The sequence below is a fragment of the Erpetoichthys calabaricus genome, chromosome 3, assembly GCF_900747795.2.
Source record: "Erpetoichthys calabaricus chromosome 3, fErpCal1.3, whole genome shotgun sequence".
Taxonomy (NCBI): Eukaryota; Metazoa; Chordata; class Cladistia; order Polypteriformes; family Polypteridae; genus Erpetoichthys; species Erpetoichthys calabaricus.
The window spans coordinates 301,252,899-301,279,986 of record NC_041396.2 but is presented as its reverse complement, the minus strand read 5'-3'; the positions used below and the strand labels follow the sequence as shown (position 1 = coordinate 301,279,986).

Below are 27,088 nucleotides of genomic sequence, written 5' to 3'. Positions count from 1 at the left end.
CTGTATCACGGTATTTTTCAAAATTATACTGGTTTCACGGTATTGGATGGTATTTTTTTTTCCCCATGCATGAGTGGATGTTAATCTCATTTTCCACTGCAATTACTGCAGTAGACTGGCTAAGAATAACCTATTCCACTGTCATGAGAACTGTACATTGTACAAAAAAATATTTTAATGTACATAAGTATTAATACAGGTTTGCATGGTCCCATAAAGTGATAGTTTTCAAGGGGGTGGCACTAATGAAGAGAAGGAATCACATTGCATGAAAGTTGCAGTCAAAATATAGAACTTTTTTACTGAACAAATTTTGCAAACAACTAAAACTATAATTTTGACAACATATTTTCAACCATCCAAAGAAGCATGTAGACTTAGTAAAATATCCAGAGGTGCTTGTCAAAAGTTGTATTGCACTGAACATGTCTTAGAAAAGGAATAAATAGTAAATAAGTTTTGTAAACCAACTACACTTTCTGTTAATGTTAACAATCTCTGTCCACTGACATGTTAGCTATATGGATTGATTTATTTGTTGTAGGCAGTACCTCTAGCAAACGCATCTACAAGCGACATCTGACTCGATTGTCTGCTAGCTTTTTCAGTTTTACCTGAGGACGTGGAGAGTGCCAATCTTGGTTCCATACATTCATGGTACTCCAAAGCATGTTTGCGGCTAAGGTGGTGCAGAAAATTGCTTGTGTTGCCGCCTCTGGCGACAACTTTAGCTCGACAGTATTTGCAGTAAATAGTTGTTTGGTCCACATCTGACCATTTAAAACCAAAGTATCTCCAGACAACAGACTCGGCAAAGGTCTTCTATGTCATCATACTCAACTATCATCTGCTACAGCTTCAGTTTCAAAATGTTCTCTGTCCATTTTCACCGCTCGATACCTCCACTAACGCATGTACTCCGTTGCATGCGTGTTTAGTGGTGTAGCAGTGAAAAAGGTCCCCCCTTAGACATTTTCCTGCTGTGCCATGTTCCGAACATTGTTTAGGCTATTTAAACCGGTGTTGCGGTATAAGAAAAATCCATATCATAACAAAAATAAACGGTTTTCGGTATGAACCAGTATACTTCCCGGCACTAATCAAGAGAATTGGATACGTTTGAGACTAAGCAAAATGTCTGATTACTTGTGTTAATGTGATATATTTTTTTATTAATATATAAGCAAAAACTTCTAAAATCCTATCTTCGCTTTGTCATTCTAGGGTATTGAGTGTTGTTTGACAAATGCAAAAAAAAAAAAAAAAAAAAAAACCACGCAAGCCTGCAATATAACAAAATATGAAAAAAGTGAAGGGATCCCACTACTTTGTGAATGCACTGTACACGTACACACACACACACACACACACACACAGAAACAATGGTTCATATTTAGTTCATTAGCAGTGGGAAATTATGGACAAAAATCTGTATCACAGAATAAGTAAAGATTCTGATGATTTCAGTAGATACCTGTGTAAATGTACTTGCATATACTTTTCAGAATGGAACATTTTATTAACAAACTAGGCAAACAAATTGCACTTTCCAGGATTTAACGTTTTTAGACTGTGTGTTATAAGACTTGACAACTATAAAGAAATCAACACGAATACTCAAGCACTGATGAAAATCAGCCAGTGTTCTCAGGAATCATGCAAACACTCAAACTGGCCTTAACCAAGTTTTAAACCTACAGGTTAATCATTCCTACAGGCTCAATTTTAGTGATGTCACACACGTCCGCATGGGAGGCAGCTAAAGGGCTTGAATGAGGGCAATTCCGAATTAGATCGGGATGTGGCAGAGTGTACGGATTCTTTTCTCACTTTCCTGCAGACCATTCACGGGAAATTCCACCTGGCCCTGTTGACATCACTTCCGGGTCCGAACCTATGGAGGAAGACCTTTACGGTTCCAGCCCCTTTAATGTCATGTTCGGACCTGAGCCTATGGTTGAAGATCCTTCCGATCCCAGCCCCTCTGACGTCACTTCCTATACTGACCTTTAAAAGCCTCCACCTTTTCCCTATTCCTTCAGTTCTGGACTCTGGTTTGTGCACATCAGTGCTATCATTTGTTTTCGCAATTTAGCAGCTAGAAAAACAATATACGGGTGGCTGCCCCAAACCTTGCTATGGCTCTTGTGCAAGTTTGTGACAGTGACCAATTCCAAGTGTTATGCAATACTTGACTTAACATCAGACGTTCTAAAGTTGAAGATGAGAACTAAAATCAGACCAGATGTAGTATGGTGTGATTGAGTTATTGTAGAACACATGTGCTACTTCTGAGGACTGTCTTGCCAGCTCAAGCCATTTAGTGGCAAGACACATTCATACTAATATTAAAAATAAAAAATAAAGGACTTGATAAACAAAAACAATGTCCACTGATGATTTTCCCAGTTTTCTCTCTCTCACAGAGTTGAAGCCTCTTACCTGAGTGACTGTCTGTTCTGTTAGAGGTACATCATCTCCCTATAATGCAAAGAAAACAGTGAGGCCATATGGTCATCACAGAACTGCAGCAACAAACACAGCTAAACCTGAAGGACTTACATTACATATTACATTATGTGCCATATTACATTAATATACCCTGAGCAGGACATGACAACACAAGAGGTTTCATTATCCTCATAAATATTTTCAATAGACTAGATATGGTTAAAGCAAAGGAATACTCCACCCAAGCAGGCAGGCAGTGCCTTTCTTCAATTCAAAAGCTTGAATCGGTTTCAAAGCACTCCCCAATTATTCCGCAAGTGATTTAACAAACAATATTTTAGCAAAAATACACGTGTTTGGGATGTTGTGAGCCTATGAGTGCCATACGACATAAGGATTATGCAACAGAAGTAAAGAGATTTTATTCATGAGTTTTTTGGATATTGCTTGCTGGTTGTTCAGATTTGTTAACCATAGAAGGATAGGCTTTTCATTATTTTGGTTCTTCATAAGAAAATGAGATTAAATTTGTCTTGGCTAGTGCAAAAAAATATTTTTGGGTTGTGGACGCTGAAGTTGAAAACAACGGGAGACAAAAACACCAATTTAAAATAAAAAGCAATTTCTTTAGACTTGGTGAATCAAAGAGACTATCACCCCCCCAGCTCAGTGCCACTGACTGGTCAGATCAGACAGCCTGCCTAAAAGAAAGAAATCCTCTCTTTTTATGACCCAGCTTATTCATTAACCAAAGAGAGAAAAACATGGCAGTTCATTTTGAGGTCATACACAGATTGCTGTAAGTTACGGTTACATCCTCATTTATTACATGCAGGAGTGCACAGAGTTTCTTACCAAAATAAAGAGTTATCAGGGCACTCTCATTCCTAAGAAATACGCCCTTATCAGCACACACACACAAGACCAGTTTAAAGCAGTTTCTTATAGTTCAGTACATTAGTCATAAGGAAATTACATTCTTATAGCTTTAATATCTTCATTAGATTTTGTTTGGTTAGATTAATAAATCCTTATAAAGTAACATGTTTCTTATAGTTTTAAGCAAGAATTCAGAAACTATCACATTGATTTATAATATCACAGGGTGTTCCTGTTAGTATCAAGAGATCAGCATTTTCTTATAAAAGATTGCAAGTTAATCTAATAATTCTGAGCACAAGCTTAATTCTTTTTCTACCTAACTGAAGAATAAATCATATAGAAGTAAAAAAATCACATAGCTCTCTGCAGCATGATTAATATTGGTATTTGTGAGTTAAATACTTATAATCATTACAGTTAATAATGTTTTTCTTCCTCTGGGTGAAGTATTTTTTTTTTTTTTGTAAGTGGAATCCAAATAGCCCAAACCATGTCACACCTCAGTGACAATCAAGTCTAAGAAACATGCAAGAACAGAAATGCGTAACCTACCCGCAATGCAACACGATGGACTACTTGCTGGGCGTCACTCTCAAGTATCACCCTGTGCATTAGGAAAGAGCAAGAGTCAAAAAGCAGGCCCAAACCACATGTGCCCATCATGCTGCTGCCAAACATTCTCTGCAATACTTGCCCTCCATCTACAATTTCATCCACAGCCAGAAACAGTCCCTCCATGTTCTCCAGCAGTGCTCTCTTCTCCACATTTTTCCTGTGGTACAGGAGACAAGGTGTTAGGGGCTCAAAACAGTGAAGTGGGATAAAACAGTTTAATGAGCCTACTGCAGAAGCTTACAATCACAAAAGTGGAAACCTAGCTCAAAGTTAGTTTAATGAAGGGGAGGATCAAGTTACAAACAAAAACAAAAAGCACAGAACACTCCTTTCTTTATAGTTGTTGTGAGGCTGCATTTGCTTTCATGCAGTGTCCCTATGATGGTGCCTACTGTGAAGTTAATTAAAACAACAATTAAGCTATAAAATACTGGTACAACCAACCAGGTTAAAAACCAGATGGGTCTCAGAAATGACACTTTTGCAGATACGACTCAGCACATAGAACCAAAAAAAATTTCAACTGAATTTCAGTTAGTTTTCATCTAGAGACTTCTGTTTTTATCTTATGAATGAAACAAACTAGTTTTGAAATGGATGAAATACGGTGGGTATAGAAAAGAATTCCCCCCCCCCCGAAATATTCCCATTTTTTTTGCTTTACAGCCTTAAATGAAAACACACACAAACTAATATTTTTTCCTGCTTTACTTACTCAACGCAATCTATAAGATCCAAGTGAAAGATATCACAGCTATAGTTCAGAAGAATTTTTAAAAAATCAAAAACAAAACATACTAAGATTAATAAAGGATCCCCCACCCCCCAAAAAAAACTCGATCAGGTGTAAGTGCCCACCATTTCCATTGCAGACCCTGGTTACTGGCTTCCTTCCACCTGTGATCAATTGTTATCAGTATGATTAGTGAAGCTGTTCCTGGAGCATTCATTCCCTTGCTTGGTAGTGCAACAGACAGCAAACACCTGACTATGGATGGCAAGCCACTTTGAAAAGATCTCAGGGATAGAGTTGTGGACAGAGATAAGGCAGGAGATGGAAACAAAAAAAATCTCAAAGGCTTCATCAATCCCAAGAAGCACAGTAAAGTCCATAATAAAGAACTGGCAAGTGTTTGGTACTACAAGGACTCTCCCTGGATCCGGCTGGCCCTCCAAACTGGATGGAAAAGCAAGAAGGAAACTGGTAAAAGAGGCTACCAAGAGGCCAATGGCCACTTCGAAGGAGTTACAGGACTTTATGGCAAAGAGTAGTCAATTTGTTCATGTGACAACAATTTCACAAATGCTCCACAATTGTGGCTTGTTCGGGAGGGTCACACTTCTCAAGAAAGGCCACATTAAGGCTCATTTGAGCTTTGACAGAATGCACCTTGAAGATTCTGATGCCAAGAGGATAAAGGTCTTATGGTCAGATGAGACCAAAATCAAACTATTTGGCCTGAACAGCAAACTGTACACCAATGCAGCTCACCATCCACAACACACCATACCTACAGTAAAGCATGGAGGTGGAAGCATCCTGTTGTGAGGGTGTTTCTCTGCCGCAGGGCTTGGGGCTCTCGTTAGGGTTGAAGGAAAAATGCATGGGGCAAAATACCATCAAATTCTTGAGGAAAACCTGCTACCCTCTGCCAGCAAGTTGAAGCTGGGCAGAATGTTCACCATTCAACATGACAACGACACAAAGCACACAGCAAAATGGACCACACAGTGGCTGAAGGAGAAAAAAGTGAATGTACTTGTGTGGCCAGTCAGAGCCCAGACCACTGAAAGAATCTGTGGAAAGATCTGAAGATAGCAGTCCACCAACGCTCACCATCTAATTCCGAACTTGAACAGTTAAACTGTAAAGAAGAGTGGGGGCAAATATTGAGTGGGTTCAATCTAGATGGGCAAAGCTGATAGAGAAGAATCAACAGACTCAAGGCTGTCACTAAAGCAAAAGGTGGGTCAACAAAATGACATTGACATTGGGGAGTGATACTTTATTAATCTCAGTAGGTCTTGTTTTTGATTTTTTTATCATTTTTCTGAACTGTTGCTGTGATATTTTTCACTTCGATGTTATAGGTTGCATTGAGTAAGTAAAGCTGGAAAAAATATTGGTGTGTGTGCGTTTTCATTTAAGGCTGTAAAGCAAAAACAATGGGGATATTTCAACGGGGGGATTCTTTTCTATACCCACTGTACATTGTAGTTGAAAACAATGCTAAGGCATAGTACAGTACTGTTTTCAATTACATTGTACTTGGTTTAATTGCATACTGCATTGTGATTTTAGTGAAAAAATATTGCTTCACTGTCATTTTACTAATAAATCCAGAGATGTTTTCCTAAAATCCACCTTATTAAAAGGAAAGGTGTCTGTGCGTCTGTCTGGTTACTATGTCTCTGTCATTTCAACAGATGGCACATCATAAACATTAACACTGCTTCCACTAATCCCATACCAAATGGCAGTTAAGCAGAGACCTATGCATTGTGTTTGTCATTTCAACAGATGGTGCATCACAGACATTTGTAGCAATGCATTTTATTACTACAAATATTTGTGAAGTGCCATCTGTTGGAAAGATTAATGCAATACAATTTACTACTACATGCATTACAAAACACATTTGCCAATATCAATGCCGAGGTCTAAGGTGATTACTTTGGTTTCAAACCATTCTTAGATGGGTATCATAGCTAGTGCATAATAAAGCATTATGTACTTTTACTGATTTCCCATTAATGGATGTCCTTTTGTTATAGTTCAAATCAAAAAACAGACTTGCAAATATCTACTGGAATAGAACTCATTCAAACCCCAAGATCTGCCTAAATAATAATAACATTTTAATATACTTTTTTTCTTTTAGATATGTTTGCATACAATACAAGAAGCACTAATTGCAATAGTCACGATTCTCTATCTGCATTAATCAACCTGGCCCCTCTGGAATAATTTATTATTATTATTTTTTTTTTTTTAATTTTGATCCACCTGTTCTTCAAAGAAATTTGTTGAGAATGTTCAAAGTTTAGAAATATCAAAATCTCCCAAATTAAAATAGAGTTTGCAAACTGGTCTACCTTAAAATGAAGAAAAAAGATCTGTGTGACTTCAACTACAAAGTAGTTTACTGTTTCAGTTTTATTGTGACAGTGGTTATTTTCCTCGTTTTACTTTTCTGACAGCTGCTTAGGATTCCCCAATACAATGCTAGAACAAGCAGCTCATACAGCAGCAGCGCCGTACTCCTGCTGCTTTAGGTAAATTAACCATAAAATGACATTAAAAAAAAAAGAATGGAATAGTAACGGCCCTAAGTGATACAAACATAGGATGGGTTTAGAAAGGGAGGTGCAGAGACCAAAGCCTCTGGGCACGCAACAAAGACCATGCTGTGGTATACAGTTTCTCTGGTGCACAAAGAGGCTGATTCTGCAGCAAACAGTAAGGACAGGGCAGTATAATGTACAACAGAGGGAGCTGGGGTTACGGTTTATCTGGGCCTGAACAGCCTCTTCTGCTTCCGTGTTATCTTCAGATTGGAATTTAAATCTTTAAAATTATTACCTTGGTATTTTCATTAAACAAAAATCAGTTTCTTTCCAAGTTCTTAGTTATTTATATAATTTTAATTAAAGGGAAATTTCACTTTTTTTTTTTTAATTTATTGGGTACTACTCTGTTGCATATACTTTCAAAAATGTTTAAGAAATTTGAACAGTTAGTTTAGTCACAGACACTCCACCACTAATATAAATCAATTGATGCCATTTGTATATCACTTGAGTGGGACTCTGCTGTCTAAAATGTTACTGAGCCAGCATAAGACAATTTGGGCTACATTTTTTACTGCATGACATTGTAAAGTGCTGCTAAAATGCACAGTGCCTTGTAAAAGTATTCACCTCCCTCAGTGTTTGTAATGTGGCAAAAAAAAAAAAAAAAAGGACAATCAGGAATTAAAATTGATTTTCATTTGGATTTTACACAATGAACTTAACAATACAGTCAAAATGATCTTTTGTGTAGTGAAAATACCTTTCATATATATATATATATATATATATATATATATATATATATATATATATATATATAAAAAAAAAAAACGTAAAAACTAGTTGTGAGTGTGTATGTATTCGGTGACTTTGCTATGAAACTCCTAAAAAGGATTTGGTCCAAATGATTAACTTCAGAAGTCACATAGGTCCACCTGTGTGCAATCAAAGTGTCACAAGACAGACCTGTTCTGAAAAGCCCCTGACGCTGCGACACCAGTAAGCAAGAAACATGAAGACCAAGGAGCACTCCAAATAGGTCAGAGACAAAGTTGTGGAGAAGTACAGATCAGGATTGGGCTATAAAGAAAAATATCACAAACTCTGACTATCCCACAGAGCACTGTTAAATACATTATAACAAAAATGGGATGAATATGGCACCACTACAAACCTGACAAGAGAAGGCCAGCCACCAACACTACTCACAGACTGGGAAAGGAGCACATTAATCAGAGATGCAACAAGGACACCAAGGTTAAAACTAAATGAGCTGCAAAGACCCACAGCAGAAAAGGGACAGACTGTCCCTAGGACCACTTTAAGCCGTACACTCCGCAGAGTGGGGCTTTATGGAATAATGGCCAGAAAAAAAGTCATTGCTTAAAAAAAAAACAAAAAAAAAAAAAAAAAAAAAAAAAAAACAAACCATTGAGTTTGCCCAACAGCATGTGACTCGCTCAACCAAATACACAGGAGAAAGTTCTCTGGTCAGATGAGAGTAAAATTGGAGTTTTTGTCCATCATGGGAAAAACCTAACAATTCCCATCATCCTGAGAACACCATTCCCACAGTGAAACATGCCGGTGGCAGTATCATGCTGTGTGGACAGAGAAACTGGTTAGGTTTGGAAGGAAAGATGGATGGCACTAAATACCAGGCATTTCTTGAGGAAAATGTGTTTCAGATTGCCAGTAATTTGAGACTGGGATGAAGTTTCACTTTCTAGTGGGACAATGAATGACCCTTAACATACTGCTAAAGTGACACTGGAGTGGTTTAATGGGAAACATCGACATGCCTTGAAATGGCCTTGTCAAAGCTCAGACCTCAATCCAATGGAGAATCTGTGGCATGACTTGAAAGTGGCCGGACACCAATGCAAACTACCAAACTTGAAGTAGTTCGGCCTTGAGGAATAGGCACAAATCCCAGTGACTAGGTGTGCTAAGCTAATAGAGACGTTTCCCAAGAGACCTGCAGCAGGAATTAAAGCAAAAAGTGGCTCTACAAAGTATTGACTTTGGGGAGTGAATATCTATTGCACACTCCTGTTTTATGTTTTTTTTTTTTTTTTTGGTCTTAATTATTGTTTGTGTCACAATAAAAGTATTTTGTACCTTCAAAGTGGTAGGCATGTTGTGTATATTAAATGGTGCTTAACACTCAACAATCCATTTTAATTCCAGGTTGTAATGCAACAAAAATGGGACAAACACCAAGGGGGTAAATACAAGTCACTGTAACTACATTCTAATATTGTTATTTTTGAATATTTAATAAATAATGTGGTACCTGACTCACGGATGAACTTTCATATCAGTTAACTGTTACCAAACACATTTGAATGTTACGTCATGCATACTTTTTCTAACTAGTTCTATTTACTCCCACTCTTGTAAGCGGTGTCTCCACTGAATATTGCCTAAACACAAAAAGTAACTGGGTGAAGGCACGGCGATTCAGTACCTTTAAGTAGTTAATGATGGAGTACAACAAGACGACAACTGAACCAAAAGTGCTGTTGGTTGACATTTCATGCAATTTTTGATAACAGATTGATCCAAATTCATAGCTGAAAGGAACAATCATGCGAAGTGGTACAGGATAGGACAGGACAGAGCAGAGCAGATGTTCTGCATACATGCTGGATATATCTGACATTCTGTGGTGCTGTATGCTCCAAATCACCTCCAAAACACACTACGTGTGCTGTAATTGTGTTTCCCTCCTTTGGCTCCAAAAATACTAAAGTAAAATAATAAAGTAAAATGAATATAAGCCAATAAGCACAATGGCTACATAAGGGTCTGGACAGCCACTGATCAGTACTGTTATTATTGTTCTTCCCTTGTGATCATAACACATTGCTACTTGCAGGGATCCAGGCAGGAAAAAGTTATCACAATAAAGGCTAATATTAGATTATAGATGTATTTGTCCCCAAGGAAAAATGAAAACTTTAAAGCAGCTCAAGAGAAGAAAAAAAAAAAGTATATATTACTACTAGGGGGTTTCCCCCCTGCTCGCCAACCCCACCGACCTGCGCTACATGGCAGCCAGTTCACGTTGTGAAGAGGAGGGGCTGAACACACCCCAAGGAGACGTGGTCGCTCCTCCAAAACCCCCTCTTAAATGGTGCTTCAAACATTTAAAAGCCTGTACAGCCGCTGTCTTTGTTATCTACTCTGTCTTTTATTTTTGGCCCCAGGTGTGGTTAAATCTTTTGGCACAAAGTCTCGTCTCACAGGACGCGAGTTCTTGATATTTTTTAGTTTATAATTTAAAAACGGAATAAGAATCTAAAAGTCTAACAACATTACATTAAAGTTCAATAAATTCTGAAAAGAATGATACCAAACATATATATAGGTTTTAAAATAAGCCCGATTTAAAGTGTGACAAAAAAGTCACATAAAATCGTTGCACTTTTAGATATATATATATACACACACACATATACACACATACACACTGTACATACATACACTAGGATGCTTCGCTCGCCCACCACTGGGTTTGGTTTACCGGATAAACAATTTAAAGAGATTATTTACATGGGAATTGTAACATATGCATTTAAATTTTTACTTTAAAACTTTTCTAAAAACAATATTTGTCCTTTATTTCTGGCCCTGGGGGTGGTAAAATCTCTTTCTTGCAGGACTTATAAACACTGCTCACGTTGTGAATGCACGCTAAAGAGATACGATCGGTTCAGCGGCTGCCTTGCTGCTGGCCAGCTGTGTGTTTTGCTTGTTGCACTTTGCGTCAATCATTTAAAAGCCTGTACAGCAGCTGTCCTTTTGCCCCTTCGCGTCTCTCCTGCTCATGTTGTGAATTGGGGGGGGAAGCTGAACGCACGCTAAGGATAAGCGGACAGATCAGCTACTGGCTTTGTGCTGCTTCTGCCAAGGTGCGTGTTCTGCTTGTCGCTCTGTGCATCAATCATTTTAAAGCCTGCACAGCAGCTGTCCTTCTGTCTCACTGCCTTGTCTCGCGGGACATCAAATTATCTTCCGAGAAGATCATGTCTTGTCTCTCTGCCAAGATTTTTTTTTTTTTTTTAATATATATTATATATAGAGTAGATAATAAACAAACAACACCCCCCGAACTCAAATAAAAATGTCTGGGTGATGAATCTGCAATAACATCCACTTATTTTTGAGTCCCTTCTATAATCAGGTTCTTTAGTTGGTGAAAGTTTTAAAATTCTAGCGGAATATTTTGTAACACAACAAAAAAGATTTCATCCGATTACTCAACAATGTTGAAGATAGGCAGTAAGTGTTGGTGCAGAAAGGTCCAGTCTGCAGACCTCTAAAAGTGGCTGCTCCAGCTTTAGGATCCTTCAATGTCATTCAAGGGTCTGTGGCTGTAGGTGTAAAATAGAGTCTTGGAAAAGACTGCCCCTTTTAAAGGGTCCCCTGAAGCAGCTAATTTGTGTGATGAAATGTCAGCTTGTATGGTGGGTGAGTGATCCCAAGCTAATGCAACTTGTCAGCAACAATGCAGTATTTTTCATTCACCATCCGTTTTCTGCTTACCCTGGAGAGGGTCACGGTGCAGCTGGAGCCTATCCTGGTGGTATTACATTTTACATAGCTTATGCAGTGATATGCATGCACCACACTAGGAAAATGGCAGCATGGTGGTGCTTATATGGTCTTGTGGGCAATGTGCTTGAAATGGACCGATATCAGTGATGCTCGTGGCTTCAAGGGCAATCCCTCCCCATCCCCAGTTTCACATACTAATACACACGCATGCTCTGATCTCCAAGGGGAAAGAGGAACAAGACACTTAATAAACGGAGTACTGCCAATAACTGGTTCCAGCTCAAGCAGGAATATACAGTGCATCCGGAAAGTATTCACAACGCATCACTTTTTCCCCATTTTGTTATGTTACAGCCTTTTTCCAAAATGGATTAAATTCATTTTTTCCCTCAGAATTCTACACACAACACCCCATAATGACAACGTGAAGAAAGTTTACTTAAGGTTTTTGCAAATTTATTAAAAATAACAAAACCGAGAAATCCCATGTACATAAGTATTCACAGCCTTTGCCATGAAGCTCAAAATTGAGCTCAGGTGCATCCTGTTTCCCCTGACCATCCTTGAGATGTTTCTGCAGCTTCATTGGAGTCCACCTGTGGTAAATTCAGTTGACTGGACATGATTTGGAAAGGCACACACCTGTCTATATAAGGTCCCATAGTTGACAGTTCATGTCAGAGCACAAACCAAGCATGAAGTCAAAGGAATTGTCTGTAGACCTCAGAGACAGGATTGTCTCAAGGCACAAATCTGGGGAAGGTTACAGAAAAATTTCTGCTGCTTTGAAAGTCCCAGTGAGCACAGTGGCCTCCATCATCCGTAAGTGGAAGAAGTTCGAAACCACCAGGACTCTTCCTAGAGCTGGTAGGTCATCTAAACTGAGCGATCGGGGGAGAAGGGCCTTAGTCAGTGAGGTGACCAAGAACCCGATGGTCACTCTGTCAGAGCTCCAGAGGTCCTCTGTGGAGAGAGGAGAACCTTCCAGAAGGACAAACATCTATGCAGCAATCCACCAATCAGGCCTGCATGGTAGAGTGGCCAGACGGAAGCCACTCCTTAGTAAAAGGCACATGGCAGCCCGCCTGGAGTTTGCCAAAAGGCACCTGAAGGACTCTCAGACCATGAAAAAGAAAATTCTCTGGTCTGATGAGACAAAGATTGAACTCTTTGGTGTGAATGCCAGGTGTCACGTTTGGAGGAAACCAGGCACCGCTCATCACCAGGCCAATACCATCCCTACAGTGAAGCATGGTGGTGGCAGCATCATGCTGTGGGGATATTTTTCAGCGGCAGGGACTTGGAGACTAGTCAGGATAAATGGAAAGATGACTGCAGCAATGTACAGAGACATCCTGGATGATAACCTGCTCCAGAGCGCTCTTGACCTCAGACTGGGGCGACGGTTCATCTTTCAGCAGGACAACGACCCTAAGCACACAGCCAGGATATCAAAGGAGTGGTTTCAGGACAACTTTGTGAATGTCCTTGAGTGGCCCAGCCAGAGCCCAAGCTTGAATCCGATTGAACATCTCTGGAGAGATCTTAAAATGGCTGTGCACCAACACTTCCCATCCAACCTGATGGAGCTTGAGAGGTGCTGCAAAGAGGAATGGGAGAAACTGGCCAAGGATAGGTGTGCCAAGCTTGTGGCGTTATATTCAGAAAGACTTAAGGCTGTAATTGCTGCCAAAGGTGCACCAACAAAGTATTGAGCAAAGGCTGTTAATACTTATGTACATGGAATTTCTCAGTTTTGTTATTTTTAATAACTTTGCAAAAACCTCAAGTAAACTTTTTTCATGTTGTCATTATGGGGTGTTGTGTGTAGAATTCTGAGGAAAAAAATGAATTTAATCCATTTTGGAATAAGGCTGTGACATAACAAAATGTGGAAAAAGTGATGCGCTGTGAATACTTTCCGGATGCACTGTAACTGAAGATAATCAATCTGAAAAAAACTCATTTTACCATATATCATAGGAGTGCCTTACATTTTTATAAAAAGACAGTGCCACTGTCGTCCTGCATGCACACTGTACATTGCAAGCATGCATCACCAATCAACACTCAGCTTTTGGTGTTTTTTGTTTGCCATGTTGTTTGCACGCATGATAAGAAAAGGCAAAATATGTGCTATAGCTAAGCCACAACGAAATTCAAAGAAGTAGGACTTTTTTTTTCTATAACACATCCCATTTTTGTTCAGGAGAAGGTAGAAAGACAACAACTGAGGAACTAAGTGTCTTGTTCCTCCTCCCCCTTAAAGATCAGAGCATGCGTGTATTAGTATGTGATACTGGGGACGGGGAGGGATTGCCTTTTGAAGCTGCGAGTGTCACGGATATTGGCCCACTTCAAGCGCACTGAAATGAGTCCACATTATTAGTAACTTCTAGTTTCCTGTTGACAGACATCTAATTTAATCCATTTTAGAGTTACATGCCAATACAGCATTGTGATTTACAGCAATTTTAAATAGACTTGGAACGAATCACCTTTGAATCATTGTAATAACATTACCGAATACCGCTACGTGTACTGAGTAGCACAAGTAATAACTTCACCCACCTGACAAGGGGTTGACGCTGTATACTAATGCTTTCTCATCTCCTCCCTCAGCACAACGGAAGACTGAAAGGAACTCCATCTTTGATGTCACTTCTGTGTCCATAATAATAATAATTATTTGTATTTATATAGCGCTTTACACACTACTAAAAAGGGCTTAGCAATTGCAGGTTAGAAGTGCCATGTGGAAATGCCGGGGATTGAACCCGGGGCCTCATACACCTCCATCCACCTGGACCCTCACCTCCCTGCCTTGTGAACTCATAATCCAGAAATTGGCCATGTTGAGTCATTTCTATTATGAACTTGCATCTGTAAAAGCGTCGACACAATTGTTGCACGTTTTCTTTGCTTTTTAGGTTATACAGGGTCATAAAGGTGGTGTCCCAACTCTTTAATGTTGTTTGTGTCCTATTATACAACAGCTTATTATTCATAAGCATCTCTCCACGGCCTGCTGATGTTTGGAAATGATGTGAACTTTTAAGACACTGTACAGCCCTACAACATTTATGACATTTGTACAGAAGACAAGATTCACACAAAATGCACATCACTTTAAATGTATGACATCTCAAGAGGAAAGGCTATTCAAAGAAAAGAAACACCATTACTACACGACTGTTAGTTTAAACTGCTATGACTGCTCTTTACAGAGCACTATAGCACACAAATCCCACACAAGCTCCAGTTCATATAAAAAAAAAAAAAAAAAAATCAAACACACATTCTGTCAAGACAGTGAAGACAAGAGAACAAAGAAAATGAACCCACATCAAAAAAAGACTGGATTATGTCAGGTCCTAAAGAGAGTCTATTTTGTATGCCAAACTTTGTGAGTTTAAAAACCAACATGAAATGCTGTAAACGGAAGTGAAATTAACACAACCAGTCTGTGTGGAAATAATGAGAAGACATACAGTACCTTACACCTTGAAGTACATCTAAAGTGCTACGAATTAACAAAATGTATTCGAGAATAAATCTGATATTTTGCAATCAAAGTTACTTTCACAATCTTGTCATTTATTAATTTGTCCTTAACACTTGTAGGATTGTGGGATTCCACAATGGCAGCCAATAGAGCAGTAAACAAAACAAGACTCAGTGTAACAAAAAGCCCACTTTGAAAACGTGAATGTTCCTGCATATTGCTTCATTTCTTTTGACATCATAACAAATATGTGCACATGCATATATTTTTTTAATTTTTTTTTTTTATAAATATGACCTTCCTTTTTACCTCATTCCTACTATACTGCCATGATAAACTTTTACTTACAGGACATGGTTCATGGTATCTGAATTAGAAAATACTGATTTTCAATTTACTTTCACATCCCAGGAGTCACACATTTCCAAACCATCTTATCTGAAAGGCAGTGCCATGCTAAAGAGCTGAAGACTCAAGTTTTACTTCCTGATCATTCTACCCCAAAGATGTCTAATTGGCTCCGGTACCATCTTCAACAGGCTAAAACTTAAACGTAAAAACTTCACACCGTCAACTGCCGTTAAGTCTGAAGAAAAATCTAGCAGGAGAGACAGTGCCATGATTCTGTGTTAGAAAATTATTTTAAAGTTCTTTTTTTCCGTCACACCTCAATAAAATACCATATCTCCAAAATGGAACGTTAAGTTTTCCAAAGCTAGAATACTGACTGCTTTGAAGAGAACATATTTAGTTTAAGTTTTAAAACTCTTATTTTAGGGTTTCTCTGGTGCCTAACCAGACATGACTGTAACATGCTAAGAAGAGACTTTGTTTTCTTTATTAAATTAAGTTTAACTTCACACTTCAAGGTTCTAGGACAAGACAGACAGATACATTTGAGATAAAATAACCGACTTTGAAATTTGGCAAATGTACCTTTTAAAAACCTGACCAGAAAAAATTATACGAAAACCGAAAGCCAAAAAAGTATACATTTGTTCACCCATATTTTCTATAGTGGCTTTTGATTACATTTATTGTTACCTGTACAGAGTACAACAAAGTTCTTATTTTAATGTCTAATCAACATGCAATACAACTTTTATGATATGAAAGTGGAGAAAGCTGTTATAATCTTATTCTCTACGACTGAAAGGAACTGAAGTAGGTTTCTCTTACCTCAACATCTGACTCAGTGAATCGAAGAGGCAGTTGAGGACAGACATAAGCATTAACTGCAGAGGGAAACAAACAGCTAACAGTTAAGATTACATTTGAAAGAAGTGCAAAAAAAATAAAATAAAATAAAATAAAATAAAAACACACTCCCACCCGCAAGAAAACAGCACTACTAAGGGCACTATAGCAGTGTTACCCAAACTTGGTCCTGGGGAAACCCCCCTGTGACTGCAGGTTTTTGTTCCAACCAGATTCCTAATCAGTGACAACACCTGATAGCACTGATCTCATTTAATTAGCTGGGCTTATTTTTCTCTTATTCTACATTCAGAAAAGCACAGAGTCATGATTTTTACATTTATAAGACATTTAGAAATATTTCTGCTTTTGCTATAGATTTAATACTAGAATTACCAGAGCCAACAAAAAAAAACTCGTAAATCCGGCCCACCTTAAATGCCTTCGCACCTCTCCGTCAGCGTCTTTTGTCTTCTAAATGTGTCAATAAGCCCAAGCAGCAGGCTATACCATCCCACCACCACCTCAGAATGGGCAAGAAGTTCTCCCAATTCCTGCCTTGATTGATTATCTGGGAATGAGCTACCCAGAATTGTATGGGGAAATAATTTGAAGTGTGTTCTGTGTCTACTGTCTACTTGTAATCAAGAGGTCGTGAGTTCGAAACCAGCTCCCCGGCAAATTTGCCGTTTTGAGTAGTGAACAACTCTTATTGTAAATATTATACAATAAAAACATACATTTGATTTGTGTCGAACTCACAACCTCTTGATTACAAGTAGACAGTTCTAGCCACAGCACCACAGAAGCTGTCGTATTGTTTGTGTACCTTTTGTGAAAGTGTTTATTTGATATTTGGCCATCAGCCTTATAGCATTATATAGTTCATGTCTACATTTTGTCATTTATTACTAAAACATGAAAAACGTTTCTGTCCTAACGATGTGTTTACATAGATTCTTATTGTTGTAGACACAGAACACACATCAAATTATTTCCCCTTACAATTCTGGGTATCTCACTCCCAGATAATCAATCAAGGTAGGAACTGGAAGAACTTCTTGCCTGTTCTGAGGTGGTGGGGGGATGGTATAGCAGGCTGGTTGCTGCTTGGGCTTATTGACACATTTAGAAGACAAAAGACGCTGACGGAGGTGCGAAGGGATTTAAGGTGGGCTGGATTTACGAGTTTTTTCATTGGCTCTGGTAATTCTAGTGTTAAATGCTTAACTCTCTTTAGTTGATTTCATTATATTTTGCCCTTTCCCTGTGCAGTTTTCCCCTTCATTGTATCTTATTAATGACAATTAAAAGCGAGCAGAGCAGACACCCAGGCAAACGACACTGAATAAGCCAAGGCTGTACGTACTTTAGTGTCAGACCCACTAATTAGTAAATAATGGATTAATTAAACAATTTGAATACCTGGAAAAGTAGAATGAAAATATTGTTAAAAAGAACAAAATACATTATTTCCCATATAACTGCTAGGAACATTTATATATTTATATATTTCTAATTTGTATTTTGTTCCCAAAACACAGAACTTGGGAAATAACAGTTCATTTAATTAGCCCAGGAGTCCAATTAAAAACAGAAGCTGATTGGAACAAAAACCTGCAGCCACAATGGGTCGCCAGGACTGAGTTTGGGAAACACTGCACTATAGTATTCACTGTATTCTCATTATAGCCCGATTCCTGGACTAGTGTTCCACTCACTACGGTAGGACATGCCAACATACAATAATTATGCACTGTGGTTGGATACGGCCCGATTATAACATTAGAACAATCTAGATGAGAACAGGCTATTCAGCCCAACAAAGTTCACCAGTCCTATCCACTTATTCTTCCAAAAAAAACATCAAGTCGAGTTTTGAAAGTTCCTAAAGTCTTACTCTCTACCACACTACTTGGTCTCTTATTACAAGTGTCTATCATTCTTTATGTAAAGAAAACCTTCTTAATGTTTGTGTGAAATTTACCTTCCACAAGTTTCCAACTGTGTGCCCGTGTTCTTGATAAACTCATTTCAAAGTCACAGTCTCGATCCACTGGACTAATTCCCTTCAGAATTTTACACACTTCAGTCAGGTCTCCTCTTAATCTATGTTTGCTTATAATCTTTCCTCATAATTCGACTCCTGTAGCCCTGGAATCAGACTAGTTGCTCTTCTCTTATGTGGGTGAAGAATCTGAATGGCTTTGGCCTTACCTCGTTTTCATGGGAGCTGCCAATTACATAGAAGTACAGGTCAATGTTGCTCTTGTAGACCACAGTCAGCCCATCCAGCAGAGCAATTTCACCTGTGCAAGAGTAAATAGCAGATCAGGTTATAGATCAACATAAAACAAATCTCGTACAGATTTAAACAAACCATATGGCCTTGATTATATATGACATTTCACTTGTATTGTATCATTGCTACTGCCATGCAGCATCCATATTTGCAATTGCCTATTTGTTCTATGAATTAATTTCCAAGTACGCCAAGACTGGCGGTGGCTCCTAGCCCAGACAAACTCCTTTTTGTTATTTTATAATTTTAGTATTGTCTTTTTTTTTTAAACTGACATTCGACCTGTTAAACTTGCAGCTCAAAGTTTCCTCTTCACATCTGAAAGTGACACTTGCTTGCTTTGACTGCTGTTAACCTGCTGTACTGCAAGACATCCATCAAGCAAGCTGTTGCCTCTCAGAACCTGTTTTCTGATGATGTTGTGGCTTTGGGTCTGCTAGACCTACTCCTGTCCAAGTTTCTTCCAGTTTTCAAGTTCCCCTTAATAGTGACTGGCATTATGCTCACTGACACCTTGGCTTTCTTTGCAGGTTCTCTAAAGACCAGACCTCCACTTTAAGGGTTATAATGGTCTGTTATGTCTACTTATGTAAACTGCATTATGATAGCAGTATACAGTGCAATATTGTTCAAATAATGCTTCAGAGGCTGTAGAGAAACAGCTTGATCCAACACTGCTTTTAAACAGACTGTTTGTAAGTGATCAACAAAATTTGGGAGACCTGAAGGAATTATTTGTATCAACTTGGCCATGCTCCTCCGTAGGAAAAAGTTGGACTGCCTTCTCTGAACGGGAGGAGAGTTACTGTCTCGAGTGAAGGAGTTTAAGTACCTTGGTGTCTTGCTCATGAGCAGAGGTGGGTAGAGTAGCCAAAAATTGTACTCAAGTAAGAGTAGCGTTACTTCAAAATAATATTACTCAAGTAGAAGTAAAAATTAGTCATCCAAAAAATTACTCAAGAGTAAAAAAGTACTTGGTGAAAAGACTGCTCAATTACTGAGTAACTGATCATAATAAATCACAGTCGATTCCGCTTAATTGGGCCACCAGTTAACTGGGGCAGCCGCTTATTTGGGCCAAATCTCAAGGAATGAAAACCAAAATAATAAACTAATACATAATTTAAACGCTTAATTGGTACAACATTCCGCTTAATTTGGACAGTAGCAGACGCGTGCTGCAGTCAGTTATCTATCGTCGCCCGTCGAAGCAGCACTGGTAAATTTAGATAGTATAATCTTAGAGTGGAGTAGCACGTCTGCTTAATAGTCTACCGTCACCACTACCGAACCGTATTCGGTTACCCCTACACCACCTCGCGTGTACGTATAACGTATAAGTAAAACTTTTTTTTTGCCAATTTTAGGGTTAGGGTTACGGCATGTTGGTGATAACCCTTGCCAAGAAATTATTTTACACTTTCAAGTAAAAGTGCTTTGCTGGATAACATTAAAAGCCAGCCATTTAATACAAGCCATCGTAGGCTTGCTGAGATAACTGGTGTACCAAAATATACCATAGTGCGTCTCTTACAACAAGAAAATCAACTGTGTGAGGAATGGGCATTACAGAAAAGACGAACTGTAAAGGACAAAGTACAAACTTACAAAAACAAAAGAAAGACTACACTTGATGCATTTTTGCAGCATTAAATTGTATGTACATACCTAATTATTTTACCTTAGAATTTATTATTATTTTTTTCTTCACAGCTTATATTATTTTCTTATAATTTATATTTGGGTTCAATAATTATATTTAAATATTGGAAGAAAAATTATTTATTGTTTAATTTTATGTGGAATTCGCTTAATTGGGACAAAATGTCCTAGTTCTAATGTGTCCCAATTAAGAGGAACCGACTATTTATTTTTTAGAAATGTTGTAATAAGACAGACAAAAATATAAAATAATGTGCAAATTCTGCTGTATCTAAATAATAAAATAAATGAGTAAAAATAAATAACATCTTTACAAAATAAAGATGCACAAATAACACAAAGCTCCAAAACTCAGTTTTTCAAAACAAAGCTTTTGAAGCCAATACCTACAGTAGTAACATGTATGTTTGAACAGTGCAAACTACTTCCAGTGACAAGATATACTGTACACCAGGGGTGCCCAATACGTCGATCGCGATCGACTGGTAGATCGGAAAGGTAGTGCAGGTAGATCGCGTTGCATTCAAAAAAAAATTTTTTTTTTTTTTTTAAATGTTAGTCTATCATCTATCCTTCCTATGGCATTTGTCACTTGATTGACATACAGGGTGGCCAGTCTGATATCTCTTTTCTTCTGACACACTGGTCATCCTGCACACACGATCAAACGCGCGAGCTACTGCAAAACTCCGGCTAAGTGATCTAGTTAGCCTTCCAATTTATATCGACTAAAGAAGGGATTTAAAAACAAAAAATTGTTGATTATGGGCTGGATGTGGAATTGGAAGAGGGTTTTTTTCTCTCACAATGTCAATGACAAAATTGCAGTTAATCGGAGAGCCGTCATTTTTCACCCGGCTGAATTCAAAAGCAAAGGCAGACACACCGAAGCGTCGTTCCGGGCGAGTCACTCGATCATTAAGCATAACAAGTCCTTCCATGATGGAGAGATGATAAAAGAGGCCTTCGTTTTGGCAGATGGCTAGGGAGAAATTCCTGCTGAGATTTCAAGACCCCTGGCAAGAAAAAAACGAGTTTCTCCTTGTCATTAAACATGCAGAATACAAGCAACTTAATAACGATCAATGGTCGCTAGACTTGGCTCTTTTTTTCCCCCGATCTGACCAACATGTTGAATGAGCTTAATTTACTGCTGCAAGGAAAAGAGAAAACCATGGTCAATATGATTAGCTCAGTTAATGCTTTCAAACGAAAAATGCAACATCTGTCCTCAAAGCTGCAGCGCCTTGATCTGGGGAACATCCAAACCCTCGCGTCAGAGCTGGAGACACAATGGAAGGCGTGTGTCCAACTTGACAAGCATATGCTACACAGGGCAGATTGAAAATTGTCTGTCACACTTTGACAGATGGTTTCAAGACTCAGCTTTACTTGAGCCAATCGCTACATTTAAGTGCTATCCAATTAGGGAAGATGTTGAGGGGGATTCACCCGCATCAAAAATTGCAACACTGTTTCACCTAAAACTCCTCTACAATGGAGGATGAAATTTTGATACTACAGGATGACATTCAGCTGAAGTCTGGGGCTCTTGAACAGTTTTGGAACTTACTGATGGAGGAAAAGTACCCAAACATGAGGAAATGTGCTGCCTCCTTGACTGCATTATTCGGCTCTACTTATTTACGCGAGTCAGCCTTTTCCCACATGATTATTAAATCCAAATACTATAGTAACCATAAATGAATTGAATTGTTATTGTGCCATAGGGGTTATTCAGTTATGCAAGGTATGACAACATATATTTTATGTATAAAGTATACTTTGTATGTATTTTATATATATATATATATATATATATATATATATGTATAGCATTTTTAATGTAGGTAGATCATTTTGACCTGGTCATTCTGAAAGTAGCTCGCAAGCTGAAAGCAGTGTGGGAACCCCTGCTATACACTGACAGTATAATACTGCATATTCACTTGCCCTTCAAACAGCACAGCTGATAGAAAATGACATTAGAACAAGGCAGCTTGTGCACGTACAAGGAGTCTCACTTTACCTTGACTGTCTGTGTCTGTGCATGTTTGGTTAAAACATGCTTGTTCTTCACTCAGTGAAGTGATAGTTAAGCTTCAGCAGAAGTTGGTTCTCATTTTTCATGCACAGTATTCCTTCTTTCCCTGTCCGCTTTCTGCGAGGAATTTGTCCCACTAGGACGCGACAGTTTGTGTATGGTCATGTGACTGCATGGCTACGTCTGATTTGTAAAACGGAGCCATGTGATTATTGTTGCTACGTCTGATTGGTGAAATGGAGTCTTGTGATTATTGTCGCTACATTTGATCGGTGAAACAGTCATGCAGTAGATCCACTGGCGGATTCTCTCTGGCAAAAATATAGCATACTGTATCTAATGGGAAAAAAAGTAACGATTCGAGTGTTGCCCAATGTAGCGGAGTAAGAGTAGCATTTCTTCTTCACAAATGTACTCAAGTAAAAGTAAAAAGTATGGTGCAGTAAAACTACTTTTAAAGTACAAATTTTTTTTTTTTTTTTTTTTTAAAGTTACTCAAATAAATGTAACGGAGTAAATGTAACTCGTTACTACCCACCTCTGCTCATGAGTGAGAAGAAAACTGATGGCGAGATATGCAGATGTGTGGGGGCGGTGATGCTGTCACTGGTGAAGAAGGAGCCGAGTCAGAAGACAAAGCTTTCAATTTACCAAGTGATCTATGTCCTTGCTCCTCACCTATTGGCCGTGAGCTTTGGATAATGATCAAAAGAATGAGATCACGGGTAAAAGCGGCAGAATTTAGCTTCCTCCGCAGGGTGGCTGGACTCTCTTTTAGCGACGGGGTGAGATGCATGGACATCCAGGTGTCACTCTGAGTAGAGCCACTGATCCTCCGCATCGAGAGGAGCCAATTGAGGTGGTTCAGGCATCTAATATGGATGCCTCCCAGACACATTCCTGTGGAGATTTTATGGGCACAACCAGCTGGAAGGAGTCCCCGGGGGAAGACTCAAGGCTCACTGAGATGATTACATCTCCCAGATGGCCTGGGAATGCCTTGGGATCCCACAGTATGAGTTGGTAAGTGTGGCTGGGGAAAGGGATTCTTTCTTTGCTAAGGCTGTTGCCCTCATGACCCGGATTTGGAAAAGTGGTGGAAAATGAATGAATGAACAGCGTTTTACCAGTTATCTTTGTACCATTTCAGGTTATTAAATAAGCTCAAACTGCTTATATTTCAATAAAAATGTGTGTGTTTGGGAATCACATTCTAAAACTTTTGACCAGTAGTGTATATTTATATATATATAAAAAATATACAAAAACCTTTACACTTCATTAATTCATTGAGAGGTAGAATCTATAGAGTGTCAGTAAGTAAATAAAATACATCTTTTAATAACAAAAAAAGAATAGATACAAAGTTTTAACTGAAATAAAATTAAAGCACATCCATAAACATGCATACAGGAAAATTTTAAATTAAATCACACTCACAAAAGCCATGCTTCTGTGAAGATCCCACTTTCTAACTTGTTATATACCAAGTAGGTGAGGATGGCGGGAATGCATTTATTTTGAGGGGATCACATCACAGCCTAAAGGCTGTGTCAGATTTACATCTCTAAGCAACTCACACCGAGGTTTGGGTGGAATTTGTGTCACTTAAGGGTTGCAGTTCCTAGTAATCTGTCACTCTTCCCTGTCGCTGGAGTTGACCATAAATATTTTATTAGACTGTTTGGCTTACACACCAATTGCAAGAAGGAATATTGTGCCATGCATGGAGTGCAGAGTCATTCTGGCAGCTACTCACTGCCATTAATATTAACATGAGCACTGCAATAAAGATAACCAACACACACCCTAGACAACTCCGTTGCAGTGTGGCCTTTTTGAAACTTCACAGTGATTTATTTAATTCATTTAACTTCAGGACTGGATGCCATAATACCTTTACCCTATCTTAGAACTGGTGCCTATGTATTATTGGACAAGTGATTGAGATTTCTGGATGGCCTGTTCACCACTTTTAACAGGAAGGGAAAAACTGCATTGCAAAAGGGAGGACATTGTTTAGCATTCATATTAACACTTTTGAGTTATTAATGTTTAACAATGTTGTTACTGCCGTCACTGTCTCCACACTTCCTTGTGCTCTTGTAGCGTCAGCAGCGTTATGTTGGGCTGCAACCCAATGTATTGTTTGGTCTCATGTAATACTGTCTGCTACAATAAGCACACTATATGAAAAAAAATTTTCTACCACATTAATGTGTGTCCATCAAAATTGTTCACCGTGTATAGTCAAAAAAAAATGTGTTATGATAATGTGCCCTATAAAAGGAACTATTTAAAAAAGTATGCTAGAAATTAATATTCTCTTTTACCTTGCATAAGGCAAGTAAAATAGGCAAATCAAGATGGACTTGGGTGCATTTAGGTAGGCAAAGTTACCATGAGTCACCAGTTGGTTTGCGTGCTCACACACCCATACACACACCCAGAGACACAGTCACTCTTCCTCTTCCTTACTGTCAGTGCGGTGGGTTTTGTTGAAGATGTTCTTTTCAAATGCCTTTTGCTCTTTAACCGTGGGGTATGTGTCATCATAGTACTGCAAAGACAAAATGTGCACTGGGCATTAGAAGATGTGTACTGGGGCACAGAACAAACAAGTCTAACAAGAGTGCCTTGGTGTATTCTCCACCAAGAGGTTTACACAAAAAAAAAAAAGGGGACTATGCAAGTCCCATTGCAATCTTTACCTTGGCGTATAGCCTCTCACCATCATTGTCCAGAATCAAGACAGCTTTCACTGTGTAGAGAGAGGGTTCCTGTGGGGGGGGAGGAAAAAACACAACACAGAAGGTGAAGCCACAGTTGTAATGTAGTTCACAAAACATGCCAAGATGGCTCCGAGGAACACAATTAGGGAAGGTGGAGGCAGGTAACAGTGAAGGAGAATAATACCTGGTATGTCACTGTGGTCTGCGTATTTAATCAGCTTTGAACTCATATAAATTGCCTTCTTAGGAAACATTTTTTCATATTCATTATTTTTTTTTTTTACTATTTCTGCCTATTAATATGTTTGTTTTGTTAAGTGCTCGCTTTTTCCTTTTATTATGCATTGCTTGCTTTTTATTCTTGTGCATATTTGTAAGAAAGCATTTCTTGGGCTGTGCCAGGAGAAAATTCTTTGTTCTGCAGAGAGTTCTAGAAATGAGACGATACAGTTCCAAAGTTAGACACTAATTGGTTTATGGTACCAATAGAACATCTTAATAAAATCCCAAAAAGTGTTCCCACCACCAGAAGACAGACATGATAAGAGAACTGGGGACTTCTGCACGCTCAAAATGCACTGTACAGGACCACGGTGTACGGAAAGCATCTCAGCTAACTGGCACTGGGGGGCTGACGGTAGACAGGGCAAGCGCATATCCCTAATGCAACATGACAATTCCTCCTGCCACTATAGAAATTGAGTTTTCCTGCCTGAGCCTCACCTAAAATGCTTTAATACAAGCTAAGTATAAAGATATTGTTGTGACATTTTTTTTTTTTAGCACTGTTTTTGTGTTGCCGTTGTGAGATTTCAGGTGGCACTGCAAGTAGAACAACATTTGTGGAGCTAATACCTCCAGCTTGACACAAGGGGCCGTTTTCACATTAATCAACTATTTCATCAGAATTTGATCCCAACTAAATTAAAATGTTTACTGAGCTGAACCAGCCAGTTTCCTCTTTTCACATGAAAGCCTCCAAGTACAGAGACAGATGAGTTCATACCGATGCTCACTCACACAAGGTTATTTAAGAGTCCAAATGAAGATGACTACATAATTAGTCATTTATCATTGTGAGAGATCTTTAACTTACAGCCTAAAATGTAAAAAGAACAAATAAGTCTGTGGGAAAAATACAATAAGCATGAAACACACAAAGCATACTTGAAAACAGACAGCCAGCCAAATAAAAACCTGAAGACTGCCAATTTGCCATTTAGTAAAACAAACTGGCAAGTGCAAGATGCCTCTCTGAATTGGACTGCCTGCATGTCCAGGTCAGGATCAACTCTTAAGGATGAGATAGGCGTCAGATCACCTTGACTAAGGAAAAGAAAGACTAGAAAATGAATGTATGGCTTCCAACAGATATCAGTGGTTTACCTGCGATTAAGAAATAGGTTAGAATGAAAACAGTCACCACATTTGTTTATTTTCCCAAACCAGGACAACAGTGAGCTAACGTAATACAAGTGAGGGCCTAGTCTCCACTTTCTTAGGCTTAGTGCACACTAACACTGTCAAACGTGAAAACACAGTTTTCATTTAAAAAAGAAAAAAGTTTTAGTGAATTTTCAGATTATTTTCTAAATGTTTATTTAACACACCGAAATGCCACAAACACGTAAATCTGTCTTCTTTGGCATGCACAACTCATCAGCCAAGAACGAACAAATCCAAAAATTCTGGGAAAAAAGAAATTGGACTTCTTTGAGGACATACCATGAAATATCAATCAATCCAATTTATTTATAAAGCACACTTAAAATCAACAGAAGTTGCACCAAAGTGCTGTACAAAGAAAAAAGTAAGGGGACTGTAAAACAACCAGTTTAACA

The 27,088-nt window shown here is 38.6% G+C and overlaps 1 protein-coding gene across 1 annotated transcript in view; it reads right to left on the bottom strand.

Annotated features, from left to right (window-relative positions):
* copz1 (COPI coat complex subunit zeta 1) overlaps window positions 1–27,088 on the bottom strand; it is a 54,168-nt gene that overhangs the window by 3,810 nt on the left and 23,270 nt on the right. Inside the window, exons 2-8 of the mRNA XM_028798597.2 lie at window positions 25,227–25,295; window positions 24,994–25,075; window positions 18,725–18,816; window positions 16,490–16,545; window positions 4,028–4,105; window positions 3,886–3,937; window positions 2,443–2,481 (exon numbers count right to left, since the gene is read on the bottom strand). Coding sequence (XP_028654430.1) covers window positions 2,443–2,481; window positions 3,886–3,937; window positions 4,028–4,105; window positions 16,490–16,545; window positions 18,725–18,816; window positions 24,994–25,075; window positions 25,227–25,295 — 468 coding nt within the window. The remainder of the gene's footprint in view (window positions 1–2,442; window positions 2,482–3,885; window positions 3,938–4,027; window positions 4,106–16,489; window positions 16,546–18,724; window positions 18,817–24,993; window positions 25,076–25,226; window positions 25,296–27,088) is intronic.